Source organism: Sarcophilus harrisii, chromosome 1 (genome assembly GCF_902635505.1).
Source record: "Sarcophilus harrisii chromosome 1, mSarHar1.11, whole genome shotgun sequence".
NCBI lineage: Eukaryota > Metazoa > Chordata > Mammalia > Dasyuromorphia > Dasyuridae > Sarcophilus > Sarcophilus harrisii.
Window position 1 is genome coordinate 561588149 of NC_045426.1, and position 24748 is coordinate 561612896.

General features: G+C 38.7%; 2 protein-coding genes across 4 annotated transcripts in view; one reads left to right on the forward strand and one right to left on the reverse strand.

The window, feature by feature from the left end:
* Window positions 1-1521: 1521 nt before the first annotated feature.
* LOC100934059 (tubulin beta-2A chain) lies at window positions 1522-5561 on the forward strand. The gene is made up of 4 exons (XM_003760217.3): window positions 1522-1788; window positions 3119-3227; window positions 3556-3666; window positions 4303-5561. Exons 1-4 carry the CDS (start codon window positions 1732-1734, stop codon window positions 5361-5363), a joined length of 1338 nt encoding a protein of 445 aa, XP_003760265.2. The 5' UTR covers window positions 1522-1731; the 3' UTR covers window positions 5364-5561.
* A 1554-nt stretch (window positions 5562-7115) lies between these two features.
* The window catches only part of BPHL (biphenyl hydrolase like), a 60105-nt gene continuing 42472 nt past the window's right edge, over window positions 7116-24748 (reverse strand). For 2 of the 3 annotated variants that reach the window (XM_003760222.4, XM_012541688.1), the window contains one exon: window positions 7116-7492. In XM_003760222.4, the coding sequence (XP_003760270.1) occupies window positions 7405-7492 (88 nt within the window). In that variant the 3' untranslated portion in view covers window positions 7116-7404. The remainder of the gene's footprint in view (window positions 7493-24748) is intronic. The other variant, XR_004231039.1, reaches the window with a different exon arrangement.

Below are 24748 nucleotides of genomic sequence, written 5' to 3' on the forward strand. Positions count from 1 at the left end.
ATAAAATGTCTGCTAAATGAAAAATCAAGTTTGTCAAACAAGCATTTATTAAACACATGTACCTGATAGATACTTTGAACATGCATGGGGAAGTACCATATATTGTACAATCACTAACATGGCAATTCAATTTAACAAATATATTTAAGGGTCTAAAACTGTTGGGTGATACAAGAAGAAACAGTATCTTCAAAGAAAGAACACATTCAAGTCAATAAGTATAAAAGTATGCAAAGTAATATCAAGACTGAGGGAATGGCAATAATGAGGGGTGGGGTAGGGAGAAAATCAGAATGCCCTTTAGAGGGAATCTTTTGAACTACAAGGTTGACCTTAAAAGCTGAGTTATTTCACAATACCCTCTCATTTTCTACTCACAAAACACTGCTAAAGAGATAGGCATCGCCCCACTTTTTATAGTTATAGACGCAAGAGGGGAAGACTAGTTCAAAGTGGTCAGTGGTGGTGACTCGGAGATCAGTTGACTCGCTCTACTACTCTACGGACCCGGCCCTGGAAAAGAGGCCCTTCCCCCGCCCTCTGCACAACTGCAGTTCGGGAGCCTCACCTCTTCTCCCCCGATTTAAAATATGCACCCTTTACACCTCCACACACTGATCCAATTTTCCAGGCTCTGCCCCTCGGGGTTCTGGCTCAGCTCCCTCTACCTTGCTAGGTGAAAGGAACACCCTAAGAATCAGGTGTCAAACCCCGGCACCTGCAAAGGCCTCCTTTTCCGCCTCTATTTGGGAAAGCAAGTCACCAAGAGCCTTTCTTGTTGCCGGAGTCATAGTCTCTAGTTTTTCCCCATAGGCGGTCCCCTGCGCTTCCCCAGTCCGTTCACAGCTTTGCTTTAAACCCGTGCTCTTGCGCCCACCCACGGGGCTGCTCGTGGCCTCACTCCCCAGGGGCACCAAATCCTTGCCACCCGCAGTCCCCCACCTTTTCTGGATCCTCAACGGGGCCCAGAGTCCAGTTAAGGGGCAGGCAGGAGGAAGTGAGAGTGGAGACGGGGTGGGGAAGAGATGCTTTCGGAGAGACAGGAAAGAGCACGTTCCCAACTCAGTCTGGGTCTGAGGTTCTTGGGCCAAGGTACCAGACCCACCCCTGGGCTCCCTCCGAGAGATAGCTGACAGGATTGGGGAGGGTTGGGGGCAGCAGCGAGGAAAGATCCGGGCTATCTGTGGAGGAAGACGGACAGGATGGGGCGGAATATGCCCAGGAGGAGGGGCTTTCAGGCTAGGCCCTTCACTGCAGTCAGCCCACGCCTAGCTCGAGACCCCTCCCCTCAGTGCGGTCCGAGCCGCACGCAGACCCATACCCCTTTCCCCATTTCGTGCGCCCTAATAGCCAAACGTAGCCCCACTTTTGTCTAGCTGCGTCCCCAGCTCCCCATTCGGCCCCACCCCTCGCCTCTCCCGGGTGCCCGGGACAATGCAGCAGCCGGACCCGCCCTGCGCCGAAAGGGGCTCGCGACCGCCTCCCGGCTAGCGCATTACCTCACCGAGGCAGCCGGGCGGAGAGGCGGAGAGGGAGAACCGAGGCTGGCTGGCGGCTAGCGTGTGAATGAAAGGGGCGGGACGCAGACGCGCTTCCTCCGCCCCCTGTATAAAAGGCTCCTTTTGGGGCTCGGCCGTTCTCAGCTGCAGCCTCGGGATCTGGAGAGCTAGTGCATCGGCACGAGCTAGGGCCGGCTGAGGGAACCAACACTCGCCTTCGCAAGCAGGCACCATGCGGGAGATCGTGCACATCCAGGCTGGCCAGTGCGGCAACCAGATCGGGGCCAAGGTGAGGCAGGTGTCGCGCGGGGAGTGGGTGCCGGGTGGCTGCTGCGGGCTGGCTGGAAGCGCTGCCAGCCCCTGGGGATCTGCGCATTCCTTCACGCCGAAGGTCTGGCGAGGCTCAACCTGCGCCTTAATTCCCCCGAGGCAGAGTTCGAGCTCAAAAAATAGTAAAAACCCCCAAGTCCATTTTAGCCCTTTGTATTTTCTTCCGCGGTTGTCCGATGGCGTACCGATATTTGCTTGTTCGTAATTTTATCTAAGCTAATTGAGTTGAAATATTTACCTAGTGCCATGGGAATCTCGTATAATTCACATGTACGTATTCTGGTACATGTGTGTATGCTTATCACGCATGTGTAAATTCCATGAAAAAGACCCGCATGCACTCAGATGCAGAGTGGCAAATATGGATTGTGATTAATGCTTGAAATTAAGATTGATATTTTAAGGGTTCATATGCTTAAAAATATTTTAGACAAATTTCCTTAGTATTGGCATATTGTAGTTACATCTAAAGACTTAAGCTTGGATCTTCCTTCTAAGGTAGTGTAATTATTATAATCATGTCTGTGAATTAGCAAGGGGAGTGGTGTTATAGCTTGGCATTTGTATGTTTGCCAAAGATGTGGTCTCTCCCCAAACCGCCATATTGCTCACCCTCAGCCTCACCCCTTTCCTGCTGTGAATTTGCAATAGATTAAACAACCTTCTTATAGAGCTCCCCTCCTCCTCCCCCCCTCCCCAGCCTCCTGCCTGCCCTTCCCCCATGCTGGCTCTATGTGGCCAGTTTTTAAACCAGTATGTAGGTCAGTGGAATAAAAATCATGTTTCTTGGATGGATTGGGTGGGGTTTGTTGCCAAGATCCATTGATCATTGGAACAGTCAGACCTTGAACCTTGGGCATTAGCCGATGCAGGTCAAACCGAGGCTATTTTACGATAGGAAGCGCTGCTGATACTGTTCATTTCTGACTGTCTAAAGTAGCATAAGCCTTCACTGTTAGGCTGTCACGTCATCCCTTTCCTCAAAATGGAAATGAAAAATTCAGGGCTGCTTCTTCCATGCTATATACCTGTTTTTCAAATATTCAGTATAACATGGCTGAAGCTCTGCAGCTTATCCAAACACCTCAACGGTTTTACTTGCTGGTGGTTATAGAAATGCCCCATTTTGTTCTTGCCTGTCTCCTCCTTGGAGTAGTGTCTTTAACTGTCTGACCAGAGTGGTCACTGTTCCAAGAAGGTGGTAGGAAAAAGAAAAAAGGGGCCATCTTTAATGACATTGAAATGTCTTTCTTATTCTTAACTCTTCTCATTAAAAACCTCTGTTTCAGTTTTGGGAGGTCATCAGTGATGAACATGGTATCGACCCCACTGGCAGTTACCATGGAGACAGTGACTTGCAGCTAGAGAGAATCAACGTATACTATAATGAAGCAGCTGGTAACTATTTTTGTATATTTTTCTTTTCTAATTTTTCCATACTATGACTAATGAACAACACAGAAATTAAACAAAGGAAAGATATGTTCCTTGAATCATGATGAAGGTTGTTCCTGAGAAGGTACTTTTAAATTCTGTAAACATTATATAGCTGGCATGATTATGTAGATTTGGTTTTTCTTAAACAGAAAAAATAATCCTACCAAATTTTTTTCTCAAATCCTAGAATTTTCTCCTGTCAGTATTGATAAAGAAACTGCATTGAGCTCTCTCTGGTGATTGAAAAAATTGACTAGGTGTTTAACACTGGCTTTTGTTTCTCTTACAGGTAACAAGTATGTACCTCGAGCGATACTGGTGGATTTGGAGCCTGGTACAATGGATTCAGTCAGATCTGGACCCTTTGGCCAGATCTTTAGGCCAGACAACTTTGTTTTTGGTATGTAATCATAAATTGGGATTAGTTAATGTGATTCACTCTCTTTCTTACAGCCAAGCTGAGGTGTGACACATCAGTTCACAAGCCTAACCACTCCTTCACTAGATTTCATCTACCTCATTTGATGGGGTAACTGCTTCTGATATCCAAAGAAGAATTCCCATTCCTACTCTCATTAAGCTGCAGAAGCTAACATTAGAGTAAAACTTCTAAAGGCTTAGACAAAAAATTGTTAAAAGCCAATAAATAATAAATACTGAATAACTAGCTAGCTGGATTTCAGAGGCAGTGATAACAAAGCATATAGAAACAGTTGTTTTACTTACTGTCTGCCTTTCTACCTTTCTGTGAAATTTCTCCTCTCCATAGATTCTCTTCTATAATTGACTTGAACCTTTCTCTCTCAAAAAATCATCTCAAAAATTTTTTTGGAGTATCTCAATTTACACTACTACTACCACCAGACACATAAAACAAAGGATCCCCCCCAGCTCTGATCTAAAGAAATATTAACTAGAAAATCTGTATCTATGAAATTAATGCCATATTTTTCAATATAATAAAATTAGAGAACTGAAAATGCCCTTCAAGAATATTTCATCATCTAATTTGGCTTCTTTCTCCTTCCCCTTCCAGGCCAGAGTGGTGCAGGGAATAACTGGGCCAAAGGCCACTACACAGAGGGAGCAGAGTTAGTGGACTCTGTCCTGGATGTAGTGAGGAAGGAGTCAGAAAGCTGTGATTGTCTGCAGGGCTTCCAGCTGACCCATTCCCTGGGAGGTGGCACAGGGTCTGGAATGGGAACCCTGCTCATCAGCAAGATCAGGGAAGAGTACCCAGACAGAATCATGAATACCTTCAGTGTGATGCCCTCCCCCAAGGTGTCAGACACTGTAGTGGAGCCCTACAACGCCACCCTCTCTGTCCACCAGCTGGTAGAGAACACAGACGAGACCTATTCCATCGACAATGAGGCTCTCTATGACATTTGCTTCAGAACCCTGAAGCTGACCACTCCCACTTATGGAGACCTCAACCACTTGGTCTCTGCCACCATGAGTGGAGTGACCACCTGTCTGAGGTTCCCGGGTCAGCTGAACGCCGATCTGCGCAAGCTGGCGGTGAACATGGTGCCGTTCCCCCGCCTGCACTTCTTCATGCCGGGCTTTGCCCCTTTGACCAGCCGCGGCAGCCAGCAGTACCGTGCCCTGACGGTGCCTGAACTCACCCAGCAGATGTTCGACTCCAAAAACATGATGGCCGCCTGCGACCCGCGCCACGGCCGCTACCTGACCGTGGCCGCCATCTTCAGGGGCCGCATGTCCATGAAGGAAGTGGATGAGCAGATGCTCAACGTGCAGAATAAAAACAGCAGCTACTTTGTGGAGTGGATCCCCAACAACGTGAAGACGGCCGTGTGCGACATCCCTCCCCGCGGCCTCAAGATGTCCGCCACCTTCATTGGCAACAGCACTGCCATCCAGGAGCTGTTCAAGCGCATTTCGGAGCAGTTCACGGCCATGTTCCGGCGTAAGGCTTTCTTGCACTGGTACACAGGGGAAGGCATGGATGAGATGGAGTTCACTGAAGCAGAGAGCAACATGAACGACCTGGTGTCTGAGTATCAGCAGTACCAGGACGCCACTGCTGATGAGCAAGGGGAGTTTGAGGAGGAGGAGGGGGAGGATGAGGCTTAGGGACATCCAAATACATTATACATCTTAAATGGACCATATACTATTGTGCTTACGCATGGTCTTTCCACTTGTATACTATATGGTGCTCAGTTTTGCCACTGTCAGAAGTTCACTGTTGATGTAATAATGTGGAACACTTTAAAATTATGGTAATATCTATGTTAAAATACCTATACTCATAAAAGGCATGTATCTAAAGCCTTGTCTTGACTATTCTTTCTCATTTTATAACTCGCTTTTCCTTTATTCATCCTTTTAAACAAATAAGCAGGATTCTTAGCATCTCTGGCTACCTTCAAGGCTCAACTCAGGTACTGCCTCTTAGAGAAAGTCTCTTCCTGATATCTCCAGTTACTAATCCCTTCCCTAGCCCCAAATTTCCTTTTATATATATTGTATTTATTCTTACCCATCTCTCCCCTACATCCCTCCTCGTTTCATCAACCCCTCAAGCTTTGGTGTCCACCTCATAAAACTATTACTTAACTAAGTAGAGTACAGTACCAATGGCAGGGTCAGCTCTGTCCTGCTCTGTCCAGGACTGGAATAGGGCAAGTAAACTTGTTGCTGGACCCTGTAGGTCAGAGTGGAGGCAGGAAGTGAATGCCAAGATCATTAACATAGCTCCTGAGCCTGTTTTTACAAAGAAAGAAAAAAATCAAATTACCAACTGTGTCTGGGGTTTCCCAGAGAACATTAGGGACTCAGATGCAAAGGAGTAGGTTGATTTGTCAGATAGTTCTTCCCTGTAATTGGTGATGAGACTTGCTTAGACATAACACAGTTTGACATGGGAAAGGAAATCCTAAAATCAAAGATTTCAAGCTGAAAGACATCTTAGATTAGCCATATAACCCCCACATTTTACAGATTAGGAAACAGGCCTAGAGAAATGACATAAACATAATTTTAGGTAGTACTGTACAAATACAGTACTATTTGCCAATAATCATAAAAGGTATCTAAAGGTTTGCCTTTATACAATTTATCATCCTATAACTCATTTCTCCTTTACTCATACTTTTAAATGTAACAAAGAAATCCTGGCAGCAGTAAAAGACTATTGGCACAGCGTCTTATGAACTCCTCCTCTCAAGGAGCATCCTTGTGCAGTCCTAGTATAATTATTCTGCACACCTCATTAGCATTTTCCTTAGCAAGTTGCCTTATTAAAACATCTGTTGATGAATTTTCCCCATTAGTTCTTGTGATAGCAGTCTGCAAACGTCCCACAAAGTCAGCAAAGGGTTCATCTGGCCCTTGTGTTATTTTTTATACTATGTAATAGCATTCTTGCCCCTTGTATAACAAAGTGAGACTATTAAAATTGACCTGAACAGTAGGTGCTGGAGGAAGACAGAGGAAATTGCAATGAACTGTAGTTATACTTTACCTTATTAATATATTAGCTAAGTAAGTAACGTTGTTTATTATTCCAAATTGGACTGAAGTGGGACTGAAAAAGTGGGACTATTTTCCTTTCATCTCTGAGTACTCTGAGGCAATTGGGGTTAAGTTACTTGTCCAGGGTCACACAGCTAGGAAGTGTCAAGTGTCTGAGGTCACATTTGAACTCAGGTCCTCCTGACTTCAGGGCTGGTGCTCTATCCACTGCACCACCTAGCTGCCCCTGAATACTCTTGTAAATGTAGATAAAGCAACATGAAATGTGCTATCTGCTTTTAGAAGAATGACATAGCATAATTTCAAGATTTTGTTTAATTCAATAATACACCAGACATGAAAAACAAATGGCCCAACTAACAACAGTTTATTTAAAGGGATTTTACAGGAAGAAATGGAGGTTTTGGAACAGTTGAATTATTATTTAAACAATTTAATAAATTTTATTAGTAAGACTTACTTTTGGGGAATGGGGTAGCTAATTGCCACAAAATTAAATTGTTCTCATAAACATGATTGATCCTGATGATTCTTATTTTTTTTCTAAAAGAAAGGTAATTTACTATATAGTTTGAAGATGGCTATATGTAAAATCCGGAAAGATTTTGCCCAACTTTTCTTTCTTTCTTTTTTTTTTTTATTGTAGGAAGTCTTCTACTAGTTTGTTGAATTCATCTGCAAAGCGCAAATGCAGGTTGTGCTTGCCTTCTGGCATGAGATGTAACCTAAAGAAGAGAGAATATTAAAAAAAATAAGCATTTACTTAGTAAAAAATCCATAAAGCCAAGATCTCATCATAACCTATGCTTTCAAAGGAGCAGGATTTGATTATATCAATAATCAATTGATTATTGATATAGTTCTTTCCATCAGAACAGACTACACTTTCTTAAGCTTTATATTCCTTTTCATTTTTTGAAATTCTTTTGCATTCTTAGTCCTCTACTCAGAGGTGAACAGAACTAGATGATTTTTGGCATCTCTTCATTCTAAAACTACTTGATTTTCTCTAAACAATATTTAGGGGTACCATTGTTGACCTTAACAGGTTCACCTTTTGTTTCACTGTTTTCTTGCCAATTTCTGCTATTATCCACATCTTAGAGGCAGCATGGTATAACAAATATATAGTCAAGAAATGGGTTTGAATCTCGGCTTTGCTTACTATTATGATGTCACAACAGCTTACTTTGGAGCTCAGTATTCTAATTTATAAAGTAGGGTTGTGTTAAATGATTTCTAAAGAATCTTTTGATTCTTGGTCATATAACAGGAGAGTCTTGGTTGGTAGCATGTTGCAACCTGCTTGCACCCACTATGCACCTTTTCATTGCCCTTTGGGTGATTTGCAATTTTAATTCTTTTTAACTATCATGAAATGCCTAATGAGCCCATAAAATACTGCATTCAGCTCCACAAAGTAGAGAAGAAGCTTATTGTATAAAAATAATAAATAGTATTCTTAACCATATTTTTTTTAATGTCAAATTCTCAGACTGGTAAAGCCTATAGATTCCTAAGAATAGTGTTTTTAAACATAAAATATATAGAATTACAAAGAAAATCAGTTAAATTGCAATATGAATTTCAATTTTTTTAAAGTTCATAGACCTCAGAATAAGAAACCTTCATGTATAGTGAAAAAAAAATTCATTTGTACTAATTTTTCAGTGAATGCAGAATAACTTGGTTCATAAAAATATAGTGTAAGTAACAAATTCTTGAAAGTATGCTTAGTAAGATGGCTGTTAGTGCTTCCCCCTGATATGAGTATTACACAGAGTAAACACTGTATTTGTTATGAATCATCAAGTAAAAGAAATTTTTCAGCCATGAAATTAATTGGAAGGAAAGAAATAATGAAAAAGGAAACTATGGTGACTTTTCTAAGGCCAAGATGAGAGTTTGTGTTCTTGATTCTTCAAATAAATAGATGTTTGAGATCAACTAACAAATGGCTTCTGGTGTTGAACAGTGGGAAAGCTAGAAGCAGAAATTAAAAGCTTCTTAGCTTCAACCCAAAAGCTGGAAGTTCTAAGTCACGCCATCCTTTGGTCAAAACACACACACACACACACACACACACACACACACACAATCTCTTAGAATCACGCTACTAGATTTGGAAGGGACATGAAAGACCATCCGCCCTTCTCTGTCACCTTGAATCTCACCTTACTCCTTTGAAAGATGTCATCCTTAACCTTTACTTCTACATTCATTACCCCTACTTGCTCACAACTCACTCTTTTAACATGTTTTCCTGGAAATTTCTTTCTCCAGTGTTGCCAGCACTCACTTAAACATGAAATTATTTTCTAGATCTTCATTCTATTTTCTCTCTTAGCAGTTTAGGACTCTGCCAATTTTCCTTCCTCTTAGATTAGATTCTCTCTCATCCAAGTCATATGTAAAATGAAGGGATTGCACTAGATGGCTTATGAGATCCCTTTCAGGACTGGAGCTATGATCTATCCTATGACCTATGTTCTCTACCTGTTGTCTTCCTACTGTCAAACCACTTCTCATTCTCCTTTACTTGATCAATATCAACCATCTCCTGCCTATTAAGTATGGGCAATACACAATGATCTTTCCTGTGCCCTCTTCTCTTCCTCTAAATTCCCTCAATGATCTCAGCAACTCCCATGGCTTTGATTACCCTATTTATGTAGAAGACTTTCAAACTACAGATCCAGTCTTCTCTATTTAACTCATTACTATTTCCTACTGGATGTTCAGGTAGGTATTTCCATGACAGATCAAGTTAATCATGTCCAAAATGGAACTCATATTTGCCTCAAACCCTCTCCTCTAAAATCTCTTTCTAGCTACCCATACTGACAATTTCACAAATGTGGGCCAGAAAATTCCAATCTTTAACAAAAGTCACTGAGAATTCCAAGAATGAATAATCAATTAGGGAATTCAAAGGTCCCTAATCAATACAGTATAACATCTTCCTCACCTTAGATGCTGGCTACATTTTATTTTTATTGTTTTTGTTTTTCATTCAAAAAGAGGACCATGACATCTCGAAGGTGAAGTCTTGACTTGCGACTGAATTGGATTTAAGTGAGGCAGGGTTGTACATAATTACTCTCTCCTCCTGAGCCATTTGGATCCAGTGGCAAGATATAGATCAAAATGACTAGAGACATCCCTGAATGCTGGGATACTCTGGCCTTTTTAAACTAAGGTTTTTTTCCCCAGGTCTTAGTTTGTCTGAGGCAATGCTCATTTAGTGATTAAGGCTAGATAACAAATGAGGCAAAAAAGGCCTCTTTTACCTAGTAAAAAAAAAGAAAATCAGTCTGGAAGGGGGGAAACTCTCAGGATTTCTGGCAAAAATAGAAAAAAAAATTTACACTACTTAACACTTACTCTAAACTATCAGAGTCTAAATGACCAAATAAGGCTTGGACTGGGGACCCATTATTAGTCAATCAGTGACAATTTAGGTTTAAGGCATGGTCCTTTTTTTTTTAAGTAGTCTGTAAGCATCAAGATATCTTCATGAGGTTTTTGCAATCAAAACTTGTGCAGAGTACCCATAGGTACTCTGCGGACAGAGACAGAAAAGGGAAGAAAGGAAGGAAAAGAAGGAAGGAAGGAAAAAAGGAAAGAAGGAAGGAAGGAAGGACATATATATCTATGAGGATATATATATGTGTATGTATATATATGTGTATATATGTGTGTATACATATTTGCTTTTCTCATTTTGTATTTAAGTGTAAAAAAATTGCCTAAAAACTCCTATTCTGCTTAATTCACAAATATAAGTTATGATAAACATAAAATCATAACAAACTAAATAGTGATTAATTTTAAGTAGGGAATATCAAAATTATCCTCACAGAATAATTCCTGAAGCTTCCCACTCCCTCATGTCCCTCTCCAATTCAATCAGTTGCTAAGTCATAAATTCTATCTCTACAACATATCCCTTTTTCTCTTCTCACAAAGATAGTAACCTAATTCAGGTCATTACCCCTTCTCTGAACTATTAGAGTTGCCTATTTGGCCTCCCTGCATTCACTCTCTCCTCTCTCCAATCAGCCAAATAACTTTTTAAGACACAGGTTTGACCATTTTATTACCCTGCTGAAAAATCTCCAAAAGCTGCCTACTACAAGAAAAAAAAAATGTAAATGTAATTTACACTTTGTCATTTAAAGCCCTTCACAGTCTGGCTCCCACCTACTTTCCAGACAGAATTCATATTACTCCCCCTCACACACTCAGACAAACTAGCCTACTAACAATTTTCAAAATTTGACCAGAGATTTCCTATCCTTATGCCTTTGTAGAGGTTGCCTCTTCCCTCACCTTAGAATGCTTGGAATTTACTTTCTCAATTTCCCTTCTAAAAGTTTCAGTTTTCCACACCTCAAAAAAAAAACCAAACCAATTAATTCCTTTCCCCCTCCCTTTGGATGTCCTCCCCATTGCATTTTTTTCTTTTTTAAATGTTTTCCTTAGTTTCTGGTCTTTTTCTTCCCTTTATTTCTTCTATCCTTATCATCTCTCATTCATTAGCATTCTCTACTTCCAGAAATTACTTTATTATATTTACTTCCTACATATGAAATATATTTCATACACACCCACCCACACATAGTAAGTCAAGTAATATTTATTGAGCTTCCTATAATGTGTCAAGTACTGTGCTAAAACATTGAGGACAGAAAGAAAAGTAAAAACAATCCTTGTTCTCAAGAAGCTTACAGTCTAAAGGGGTAAACAACTTTCAAACAACTATGAACAAACAAGACAGAGAATAAATTGGAGGCAGTCTTCTTAGAAGGAAGGCACTAAGATTGAGAATTGTCTAAGACTTCTCGAAGAAGGTGACATTTGGGCTGAGACATGAAAGAAGCCTCAGAAGCCAGGAAGCAGAAATGAGAAAAGCTTTTAAGGAAAAAGGGAGAATCAGTACAGGTATTCAGTAAGGCGATGGATTTTCTTGTACCAGAAACAGCAAAGAGGCCAGCGAGTCTATAGAGGGGAAAAAAGGTGTAAGAAGACTTGAAAAGGTAAGAGGGGTTCATATTATAAAGGGCTTTCAAAGTCAGAAGATTTTATATTTAATTATAGAGGGAACTGGGAGTCATTGGAGTTGACTAAATAGGGCAGGGAAGTGATATGGAAAGCAATGAACTTTAGGAAGATGGATTTGACAGGTAAGTGGAGAATGGATTGGCATGATAGGGAGCAATAGTCTTAAGTGAGGTGATGTGATGTGGATTTACATTAGATTGATGGCGCTCTCATAGGAGAAAAGGGGACTTATACAAGAGATATTATAAAGGGGAAACAACAGAATTTAACCACTAACAGTATAAGGAGAGTGAGTGAGGAGGAAAGAATTACATCTAGATTGCAAATGGTGGTGAGTGGGAGGATAATGGGTCCTTGATAATAGAAGGGAATTTAGAAAGAGAAGAGAATTTGGAAGGAAAGATAACGAATTCAGTTTTGGACATATTGAATATAAGACATCTACAGGACACCTAATTCAAGATGTATAAAAGGCAGAGATTTAAGACTTGAGATCCAAAGAGAGTAAGGGTTGGTCAGACAGATCTGAGAGCCATCTGCATAGCAATGATAATTGAATCTATGGGGGCTAATGAGATAACTAAATAAAATAAGATAAGAATAAAATAAGAGAAGAAGATCCAAGATAGAGCCTAGGAGATGGGTTAGTGAGGGTGACATGGATTAAGATCCACCAAGAGGCATGGTCGGTTAGGTAGGAAATCAAGAGAGAGAACAGAGAAAACACAGAAGAGAATATCAAGGATAAAAGGATGATTAACAAGTCAAAGGCTGAAGTGAAGTCAAGAAGGATGAGTACTGAGAAAAGGTCATTAGATTTGTCAGTTAAGAGATTAGTAATTTTGGAAAGAACAATTTCCCTGGAATGATGAGGGCAGAAGTCATTCTGTAGAGAATGAGAGTGAGAAGAAAGGAAATGGAAGCGCATTTTATAAACAGACCTCTCACAGTTTAGTCACAAAAGGGAAGAGAAATATGGGTCAATAATTATTAGGGATGGACAGATCAACTCAAGATTTTTTGAAGATAGGGAGATATGAACATCTTTATAAGCAATAGTGAAGCAGCCAGGGAGCAATTAGAGATTAATGATAGAGTAAGGATAATATCAGGGGTAACCTGCTAGAGAAGATGAGATGGAAAGGGATCATTTGTGTATGTAGAAAGACTTGCCTTAGCATGGAGAAAGCATACCTCTTATGTGAAATAAGGGTGAAGGAAGAAATAGTGGCAAATAGTATGTAAGTGATTTGAAATGAATAACAGGGGAGAATAAGAGGTCAAGATGGAAAGGGAAGAGAGTATAGTCAGTACAGGGAATCATGGCCTGGGTAAGAAAAAGTATGTTTTTCTCTGTATAATTGTGTGGGAATATGAGAAAGGAGTAAATTAAAGAGATGGGGATAAGGGTATTTGAGGAAGTATCAACATCGATACTCATTGGATGGCAGGAATTGGAGAGGAGAATAAGATTGTGAACTAATTCTAAACTTATTAAGGAAAAAGGAGTAAGTCCTGGGGGTCTACCGACAACAGCTACCAGAATCTTGCTTGGATTGTAATTATGTACTGAACATAAAAGAAGGAAAGTTAACTGAGTGAAGGTGGTAAAGATAGTATTTGGAAGTGGCAATGGGGATCAAGGATAAATCCAACATCCCCCATAACTCAATGAGTCTGGGTGAATGAATCAATCAGGGCTAGGAAGGGTAGTGGTTATTATCAGAAGGAAGCTAACTTTCAGTACGTTCAAGGAGAGAACAAGAAAGGAAAAGATTTTGCAGGTGAATTTTAGTTTCCAATAATGGGGCAGCTAGGTGGCACCAAGCTGGAAATCGGGAAGATTCATCTTCCTAAGTTCAAATATGACCCTAGATATTTACTAGCTGTGTGACATTGGGCAAGTTACTTAGATTTGTTTGCCTCGGTTTCCTGGTCTGTAAATGAGCTGGATAAGGAAATGGCTAAATCATTCAGTATCTTTGCCAAGAAAACCCCAAATGGGGTCACTAAGAATGAAGCACAACTGAATAATAAAGTTTCCAGTAATATGAAAACTACTTGGATTCAAAGGAGGATATTAGGGAACTCTGCATCTAGCTCTGAATGTGAAATTATCAGATGATAACAAAAATATTAAGAAAGGAAAAATTAAGATCATATGCAACTAGTTCCTTCTCTGTTTCTCATCTCACATTATTAGATGTCTGTCTTCTGCCAATAGTTTCTCCTTCATCCCTGTTTCACTTGAAGAGGTAATCTTTTTCCATATTAAGGCAAACCTCTCTAATGAAACAACAGAAGCAGGATGATGCAGGGAAATTTGGAGCCAGAGAAATTTTCCAACTCTGCCAATTAGTACTTAGAAACTGGGGGACATCAAGTAGATCACCCAACCTCCATGGGCTCATGCGCTTATCTGTAAAATGAATGGGTTGGATTATATAATGACTCAGTCTCTTTCAACTCTATCTAGTCTACAATCCTATAACTTTTTTCCTCTTTATAAGCCAGCATTTATTATATTGCAATCCCTTGTTTGTTGAACTAATATGAATCCAAATCCAATCCTATGTCCGTGCAGAAATGTCCTCTACAATGTTTTTCTATAAAGTGGACATTGTAGCTACTTTTTGAATACCTTCGATGATAAAGAGAGCTCACTGTACCTTCTGAACCAATCAGGACACACTGGTGCTGGACAGCTGTTCATATGGAATTTTTTCTATTAAGCTGTAATTGGTTTCATTGCAACTTCAACCCACTATAACTATTTCTGCCCTCTGGCACCAGGCAAAACAGGTCTGGTCTTGGAGAAATTTAAATCTGCATAGATTGCTATAGAGAACTGCAAAGGATTCTTCTGCAGGATTATATGTATAAGCCTACAAACTGCTGCAGACTTAAGCAACCGTCTGTTGAGCAAGTAGTTTCTGCAGCTGTCATAACACATTTTTTTAATTCACAAGCTTCACTGTACTGTTAAGATATTTACTTTCAATAGGATTTTGAGTAGGAAGTCAAATTCAAATGCAGTCTGAATGAACTGCATTTTCTTTGATAAAAGCAGAATTCGATAAGTTCAAGATTTTATTTACTATGAATTACTTTAAAAAGGTGAAAAAAATGATTGGAAGACTCCTAAACAAATGAAAGCTTGAGATCTAAATTATAATAGCTGGAAACCAGTCAAGTCTGGTTGGTTTACTTGGAAACTGGACACAAGAGAAAATGCATCAAGCTTGTGGTAGAGATCAAGGAAAACATGCTGTTGTTCAGTTGTTTCAGTCTTGTCCTATTCTTCATAACCCCATTTGGGAATTTCTTGGCAAGGATATTAGACTAGTTTGGCATATTCTTCTCCAGCTCCTTTTACAGATGAGGAAACTGAGGCAAAGAGGGCAAAGTGACTTGCTCAGAGACACACAGCTAGGAAGTATCATAAGCTAGATTTGAACTCAGGAACATGAGTGTTCCTGCCTCCATGCCCAGCATGCTATGCACTGAAGCTGCCCTCAAGGAAAACTAGGCAAGGACTTTTTGGTGGGATGAGAGGGTTTACTTTAGTCTCAGTAAACTCAGGGTCATTCCCTAGTCCACAGAATCTAAAATGCATGACATTCTCTGGAATGGTGTATAATCCCTAAACCTAGTTCAATCTTCAACTTTGGTATGGGTCTCCACTCAATAGCTCTTAAAAATTTTACCTGGCATATCTCCAAGCCTATTATAAATTTTACTATCTTGTTTCCTACTCTTTCCACTGTATGCCAGGATTTCTAGCAAAGACAGAAACAAAAGCAGGACAGCATTCCCTCTTTGGCTTTATTTGGGTACATTTCATTGTTTATTTATTCTACACCTGCCCACACTAATGATTTCTTTGGGGAGGAAATAAGAATAGTTCCTTCTCTTAAAAAAGGATGGGAAGCACTCCTCTTAAGCAAGTGATTCTCAAAATGTGATCTGGGGAGGTCCCTAATTTCCTTTTAGGAAGTCTTTTAGATTAAACTAATTTTTTTGTAATAATTCTAAGATGTTTTCAGTGAACAGTAAATATCAATAGATGTAAATAAAAGTTTTGTGGGTGTTCTCATAAATTTAAAGAGTATAAAGAGAGATGAAAAAATTAATAACATGGTTCTAAGGCATATTTAAGAATACAGCTGACCTCTGGAATGAAAGGACAAGAATATGATCAAAATTACCTTTCTTAATATTTTTTTTTCATTAATCAAAGGCCCTTATTGTAGTACCATCATGCTCAGACACAAGACTGAATGACTTTAAAAAGAGCCTGTTATTTTGTATTCCTTTGAAGACATAAAAGAATATAGCTTTAATTATATAGTTGCCAAAAGGTGAATAAACTTCACCTCAGAACTATGTTCACATTATTATGCTAAAGGCATGTAACTAGATCTTATAGCTATTCAGGGATGAGAATGATGGCACAATGGAATGAAGGAAGGAAAGGTTTGGAATCAAGAGAGTTCTAGATTCATATATCACTCAGCTGTGTAAACCCAGTTTTAAAATATTTGACCTCCCTGTACTTCCATTTCCTCACATGTAAAGCAGTGATAATAATACTTTTATTTTCTACTTCATAAAGCTGTTATGAAAATTAAGTAAGAAAGTAGATATAAAGCACTCTGCCCACCTTAAAGTTCTATATAGATCCCATTTAGTCATTATTTGGGTCCTGACTGACTCAGAATGAATACAAATGGCAATCATTTCTGGCCAGAAACCCTGAGTTTTCCTCTCCAAGATTTATTTTTATTTATTTATTTACTTGTGTGGTTTTCTGACCAGGTGAAAGAGGTCTCTATTGTTATCTACCCATAATCAAAGAATGGGTGTAGCTTCGATCAAACCAATTAAAGACCAAGGCCAAGGTCTCCTATTGCATCCAGAGTCATCTTCAGTCTTCTTGATCTGTATCTTGCCACTGGACCCAGATAGGTTGAAAGGAGAAAGTGAGGCTGGTGACTTTGCACAGTTGTCACTCACTCAAATCCAATTCACTTGCATGTCATGGCATTGCCTCCTTGTTGTCATGTCCTCAAACAACAAAAATAACCTATGTAAATGCCAATGAATCTGTCTTTTCCTTGAGTTTTGTGATTATATTGCTTGATCCAGCATACCTATAAGGACTGTCTGAAAATGAATAGGGTTCTGAGAATAAACAGGAGATTTCTGGCACAGGAAAACAAATTGTAGAGAGATCTGGAAAGACAGCTCATTACGTCATTAAATACAGTGGTTACTTTGCTTCTGGGTAAATCCTACAATGATTCTAAGACATTCATCTTGAAAGCAGAAGAAACTAAAGTTCTATAATGTCATCTTTCCTTTTTTCATATTAAGATTTTCACTTAAAGGCAAATAATCACAAACAGGGCAAAGAAATAAAAACTGATGAGGACAAATAATACATTTAAGTTCCTAAGGGATCATCTTTAACAATTTCCTCACTGCTCACTAAAAAACCAAACTAACCCCAAACTGGACATTATTCATTACCAACTGTTGTTGTTGTTGACTCTTTGTGACCCTACACACACACACACACACACACTTTTTTTTTTTTTGCAAAGATACTGAAGTGGTTTCTCATTTCCTTTTCCAATTCATTTTACAGATGAGGAACCGAAGCAAACAAATTTAAATGATTTGCCCAGGATTACATAACTAATAAGTATCTGAGGGCTCATTTGAATCATGAAGAAGAAGGAGACTTCCTGATTCCAACCCCAGGGTTTTATCCACAGCAACACCAATGCATGGCCTATGTATAAATTTAAATTACATCTGCTTTGTAATTTCAATTACTCAATGCATATAAAAATATTAAGAGCTGAGGCAGCTAGGTTGGCACACTAGATAAGAGTGTTAGACTTGCCAGTAAGGAAGGTGTACATTCAAAGACTATGCTAGGCTACAAGTTGTACAATCTGGGTAAGTCATAACCTTCTCAGTATCATTTTTCTCACTGGTAAAAATGGACATACTAGCACTTAACTCATGGAGTTATTGTAAAGATCAAATGAGATAACACATATAAAGCACTTCACAAACCTTAATGAACAATAAAAATACTAATTATTATTAATAACCATTCATAAAAAGACAATCAAATAAGCATGCAAAAAGGAATAAAAATCTCATACAAAAATCTTAAAATTTAACAAATTCAAATGAATTAAAAAACGATATTTCTGTTCTATTCTCTTCTCCTGAGTTGTTTGAAACTGCACAGCTTAGGCTTTGATTTCCTTCTCTCCTTTTTACTTAATGGTAGTCAATATGTACAGAGAGGTACAATTCTGCTGATTCTACCTTCCATCATTTGGGATCCCAGATTTAGAAAAGAAATCTTAGAGATGAAGGAGTAAGTAAATAATAAATTTAAAAAAAATCCTTACTTCACAAGTAAGAAGACTGGAGTTCAAAATAGTTTACTTAAATAACCTCTCCAAAGTCATACAGAAAACAAGTTTCAGAAATGGGATGACAGGTCTTCTGACTCCAAATCTAACCCTCTTTCCACATCTCATTGTATGCTTCATATTTATAAGTTTTTATAACAACATGATGTTTTATGATATTATGCAGTCATTCTAGAAAACTGATAAACCATAATGCTCTCCTCTTTGTAAAGAGATATTAGACTATTGGCATGGAATGTGCCATATAGTACCTGATATCATCAACATATTGCTTTTTTTTGATTAACTGTATCTTGTAATGAAGGGTAGTTATGTTGGAAAGTAATTAATAGGAAATAGCAGTAATGATAAGAAACATTAATGAACCATCTGATACCAACATACAATAATGTATTCGGTCATTCTCCAATCATAAGGCCTATAAATCATTTCCAATATTTTAGTAAATTCATTTTAATAGGTTTGCATGAATCATTTGGTTACTTGTTTTGCTGACTGTTAAAATAATCTTATGGTTCTTTCATAAGAGAGCATAAATGTTCATTTATATTCAACTCTTCAACTTTGCTCTCCATCCCATTCAATAGTAACTCAAAACTACATATGTGATTGGTATTTTGAGGGGTAAACTGACAGTCTACAAGTTCCATCTATTGTTTCTTATTTCATGTTCCAGGATCAAGTTTAATATTTCTTTTACTCTTTAATAATCCTTCAAATCCTTGAAGACAGTTATTATGATTCCCCCTAAATTTTAAAACTGGTGATCTTTACCTCACCTTCAGTAAATCTTGTACCCTTCCATTTCCTTTTTTTCTAGGGGAAACAACCAGGATTATGCATCCAAAACTCAAAAAACTCCTATATCACCAACTGTGACCCTTTCAGCCATGATTGATGGGAAGAATTCTTGAGGATAAGTGCAGCAAGAAACTCAGAAAATAAATTTCTCACCACCAAAGTCCTTGGCACTGTCAAAAAAGGATATGGTTTTTATTGATGGAAAGGAGTGCATTATTATTAGCTCTGTGCCAATGCACTCTAGGAATCACTGAGTCTATCTGAATTGCAGATGAAATCTGCTTTATGGGTTGTCTCTTTCTATTAGAATGTGAACTCTTTAAGAGCAGCCACTGTCTTCCTTTTCTGTATCTTAGCCCAGTGTTTTCTTTATAGAAAGCATATAGTAATGCTTTTTCATTCCTCCATCTATTCATTCATTCAGTTGATTTTTATAGGACATGTTCTGTCAAGGGATCATCCTGTTCATCTTCCTCTGGACACTCCAGATTATCAATGTACTTATAAAAATATGGTGCTTTCTTATTTTCTAATTCATTTACTTTCCTTTTTGATCTGTTTTTTTTTTGTGCAGCAAGAGAATTGTATAAATATGTTTATGCATGTTGGATTTAACATATTTTAGCATGTATAACATGTATTGGATTGCTTTCATCTAGTGGAGGAGGTGGAGGGAAGGAGAAAATCTGACACAAGGCTATGCAAAGGTCAAAGTTGAAAAATTATCTATGCACATGTTTTGAAAATAAAAACCTATAAAAATTAAAAAAATATATATGGTGCTTTGAACTGAATGCAAGTTACTTCCCTAAATATTTAGTTTACACTATGTATAAGGCACTATGCTAAGCTGCGAATATAAAAGGCATTACAATAACAGTCCCCCCAAAACTAGCACTTATATAGTGCTTTGAGGTTTACCAAGCATTGCGCATATATTGTTTCTTTTGAACCTTACAACACTAAGTGCTATTATTATCCCCATTTTACAAATGAGGAAAATGAGGCTGAGAGAGGTTAAGGGACACAGCAAAGAAATATTGAAGTAGAATTTGAATTCAAGCCTTCTGACTCTAGGTGTAGCATTGTGTACTTTCTGGGCTGCTACTCAAACTTACAATGTTATTTCCTTTCCTATTGCTGCCTCTGAATTTAGTCAATCATTACCTCTCACCTGGATGGACTATTGTCATAACCTATTAACTGATCTCCTTTCCTCCAGTCTCTCCCTTCCGCCTTCAGTCTTTCCTATATATCATACCAAAACCTAGATGGATCTTTCTAATAAATCCTTATCAGAAATATAACTTTGCTCAAAATTTGTAATGGCCCTCTGTCACTTCTTATATAGAATATATCCTTCATATAGAATAAATCCTTCAGTCAGTATGTCTCTCAAATGGCAAACAGATATTAACAAACAAGCTATACACAGGATGAATAGGAAATAATAGAGAGAAGACACTAGAATTAAGAAAGATTGGGAGAGACTTGCTATAGGAGGTTGGATTTTATTTGGACTCTTGAAGGAAGCCAGGGAAGCTAGAAGGCAAAGATAAGGAAAGAAAGTATTCCAAAGATGGGGATCAGCCAAAGAAAAGGCCCACACAAGATGGAGTCTTGTTTATCAAACAGCATGGAAGCCAGTGTCACTGGAGAAAAGAGTGCATGGCAGGATGTAAGGGCATAAGACTAGACAGGTAAGAGGGACGGTCAGACTATGAAGAGGCTCTAAATTCCAAATGGAGCATTTCTGCAGTTGGATTCTAGTCTATGGCAATCAGACTTTTTCATACTATTACTTTTTAAAAATTTTTTATTAAAGCTTTTTATTTTCAAAACATATACAATGATAATTTTTCATCATTCAGCCTTGCAAAAGCTTGTGTTCCAAATTTTCCCCTCCTCCCTACCCCCTCCCCTAGATGACAAATAATCTAATATATGTTAAACATGTAAAAATATGTATGTTAAATCCAATGAATGTAAACATAATTATACAATTATCTTGCTGCACAAGAAAAATCAGATCAAAAAAAGAAGATGACGACAAAATACAAGCATGCAACAACAAAAAAAGAGTGAAAATGCTATGTTGTGATCCACACTTAATTCCTACAGTCCTCTTTCTGAGTATAGATGGCTCTCATCATCACAAGACCACTGGAACTGGTCTAAATCATCTCATAATATATTGAAAAGAGCCACACATGCTGATGCCCTATCTGTTGGGCAACAACTTTTTAAGGCAGAGGCTGTTATCCCCATTGCCCAGGGTCACAGAACTAGTTAGCATCAGAATAAGAATATGACCTCAGGTGCTGATGACTTAAATGTTAGGTCTCCATCCTCTGTACCACCTACCTTTCCACTCTGATACCTAACCCAGAGACACACATCCTATATAACAATCTCACCAGACCACTTCCTGACCACCCCCCAAGATTTCCAAACTGTGTTTTTGCTCCCACCTCTCCTCACAAATGAAATTGTTTTCTTTGGAATGGAATGGCTGGGTCAGGACATGTCCAGTCTAACATAGCACGGAGAGAACAAAACCACTGTCTGACCAAAGATATTAGTAGCCAGGGATTCAAAACAGGAAGTTTTTTCTAAAGAATGAGGCAAGGCTATCAAATTGATAAATAACCTAAAGTAAGACAGATCTAGGAGCAGGAATTGATTGAATGAACAAACATGAATGAAGGAAGTTACCATCTTTTAAGATGGGGGAATGTGTGAACTATGCCATCCCTTCCCTCCTTCCTACCGTGGTTTCATTCATAGGTAAGAATGATTTCTTGATTTATAACTGCCAACAGTTTACCCTTCACTGTACAATTCAAATGCTTTCACAGTAGTAACACTACTAGTAGTAGAAGCAGTAGTACAAATAGTAGTAAGAAGAGGAGGAGGAGTAATTAGCATGTATATAGTACCAATTAAATAAAGACCCCTTCCTGCTTTGTCATACTAGAGGATAATGTAGCTCACTGAAACTATGAGCTACACCATTTAGGATTACCCAAGATGGACAGTCACAGAGGAGAGTTCTGACAAAAGGAGATCCACAGGAGGAAAAAAAATTGCAAATCAAAGTTTGCCAAGAAAAGCCCATGGACAGTATTAAAATGTGTGACATGTGTGTGATGGTTTAAGGGGGCACAAAGAGTCAGGCCCAAGTGAATGATCAACAACTATGTTAATAGGCATTGCTTTGTACTGTGCACTGTGCTAATATTTTAGAAATATACTTTACAAATATCTTATTTGATCCTCACAAGAGTCCTCACAGGTAGGTACTATTATTATTCCCATTTTCAGTTGAGGCAACTGAAACAAGCAGAGGATAAGTGATTATCCCAGACTGGCAAAGTGAGCGGGTAAGACTAAATTTGAAATCAGGTCTTCCTGACTCCGGACCCAGCTCTCTATCCACTGTGCTCCCCCTCTCTTAAGCTTTTTTTTTTTTTTTTTTTTTTTGATTTCCCTAACTGAAAAAAAAAATCTCCCAATTTTGAACTCTCACATCACTAATACTCAATTTTTTATTTGTCTGTTTGATTTCCCCCTACTAAATTTTAAGTTCTTTGAAAGCAGAGACTTTATTTATCTTTATAACCCTTACAGCACCTCTTTTGTTGTTGTTCAGTCCCATCTAGCTGTTTGTGACAACATTTAAGGTTTTCTTGGCAAAGATATTAGTGTGGTTTGCCATTTCCTTCTCCAGGTCATTTTATATATGAGGAAACCAAGGCAAATAGTTAAATGACTTGCCCAGGACCACAAAGCTAATAAGTGTCTGGGATTGCATATTTAAACTCAGGAAGATAAGTATTCCTAACTCCAGGTCCAGCATATTATCCACTGTGCCACCTTTCTGTCCATGTCTTTCCAGACATAAAATTTCTAGTACAATATTTTATAAAGGAAACATTTATTGAATTAACAGCAAATAATTGCTTTAAATTAACTTACTTAGGAAATTATCACTATCTCTTACTTTTACCTAAATACTAAATAGTAACCATTTCTAAAATGCTAGTTTAATAGGTAAGCAGAAAAGTCATTTTACCAAAGTCTAAGATAAACTTTGCTTGTCATTTTTATATGAGTTTACTACAATTCAAACCCTGTATAATGAAATAACTGCAAGTAAATGCAACACTTATAATTATCAATACTTACAAACTATAATCACTTTTCAATTTTTTGTCTTAAACAGGGAATAATTTTTGGCAAAAATTAAGCTAATACTAATTCAAGGGAAGAGATGGATTTTTTTTAAAGCGAAAGATTCAAATTCTTAAGGCCTTTGCTTATTTCTGTTTTATGTCTACCTTGAAACATGACCATAAGTGGAATTTTGAACTGTTTTACTACTGCCATAGAAGCTAACAGTTGAGACTAAAGATAGCTAAAAATAGTACTGGGAAGGGAGGGTATGGTTGTGGTGGGGAATGGTAATGAGTCCTAAGGGCAGCTAGAGTGTGATCACCCATCACACAGTCTTAAAAATGATCTGGCATCATAGAGGTGGGTAGGGGAAGCCATACTTTCTTTAGTGTCTCTGTCTCTGCCAGCATACTGGTTTCTATTATCCTACAGAGACAGGTGGTTTAATGTAAAATGTCTACAAACTGGTCCTGAGCTGTTGAAGCTCAGCTCAGTCCTGTCTGGGCTAGGCTAGAGTGGATGCTTACTGACTGGCCTTGGCTTCTACCAGCTAGCTGGAAATGATTCAGAGAATTCCTAGGATACCACAGGAAGTGAGTGGCCCTTCTTCAGATTCTGAACTTCATGAGATAGAATTCAGAACATGTCCACAGGATGCCTAGCTTATCTTCGACGCTAGCTATGTCAGAACACTCCAATGAACCTAGGCCTACCTGGGCCATAAATCACTGCCCACAAGCATTCAGTTTACCTGTATATCCATCTGTCAGTTCTTGAATGCCTAAACTAAGGAGAGAAGGGAATCAGCTCTTCTCTGAGGATCAAAAGTTCTAACTCTCTTATGTGAACTCATTCACTTATACCTGAGATACTATTTCCAGTGTCCCTGTGAGCACTCAATTCATTCATACTTAGCTTTAATCCTGGATGCTGACTCCTGCCCTCGATACCTGGCATTCTTATGTTTAGCTTTAAAATATCTGGACCCATCTAGACTTTTTGACTCTGACTTTATCTTGAATATCTGGATGCCATACCTTGACCTATTCTGGACTGACTCTTTGGACCCCCACTCCAAACCACTGATCAGGACTCAGCTTTCTTTTCTTGTTCTCTCATTATGTCTGGAAGATACACACATCCACACACACACACACACACACATCATAAGATATATGACCTCAGATTAACTTTGTTTCAAATTACCCATAGGGTTCCTGCTTGCTTTAACTATCTGGCCTTCTATGTATGATAAAATACAGTATCTACTGTGACACATTAATTAGACCTGGTTTCCTAAGACTTTCAAGAAAGAGAGAGAGAGTCCATTTAGTTCATTCAGTCAGCATTTGATCAGGAGTCCTCACTTATTATGGATCTGAGAGTCTACATCTTTCACAGCTTTCCTCATATTAATACAGCCATCACTCTAGTTCAGAGCCTCATCATCTACTGATGAGATAAAAGGTGTTAAAAAGAATG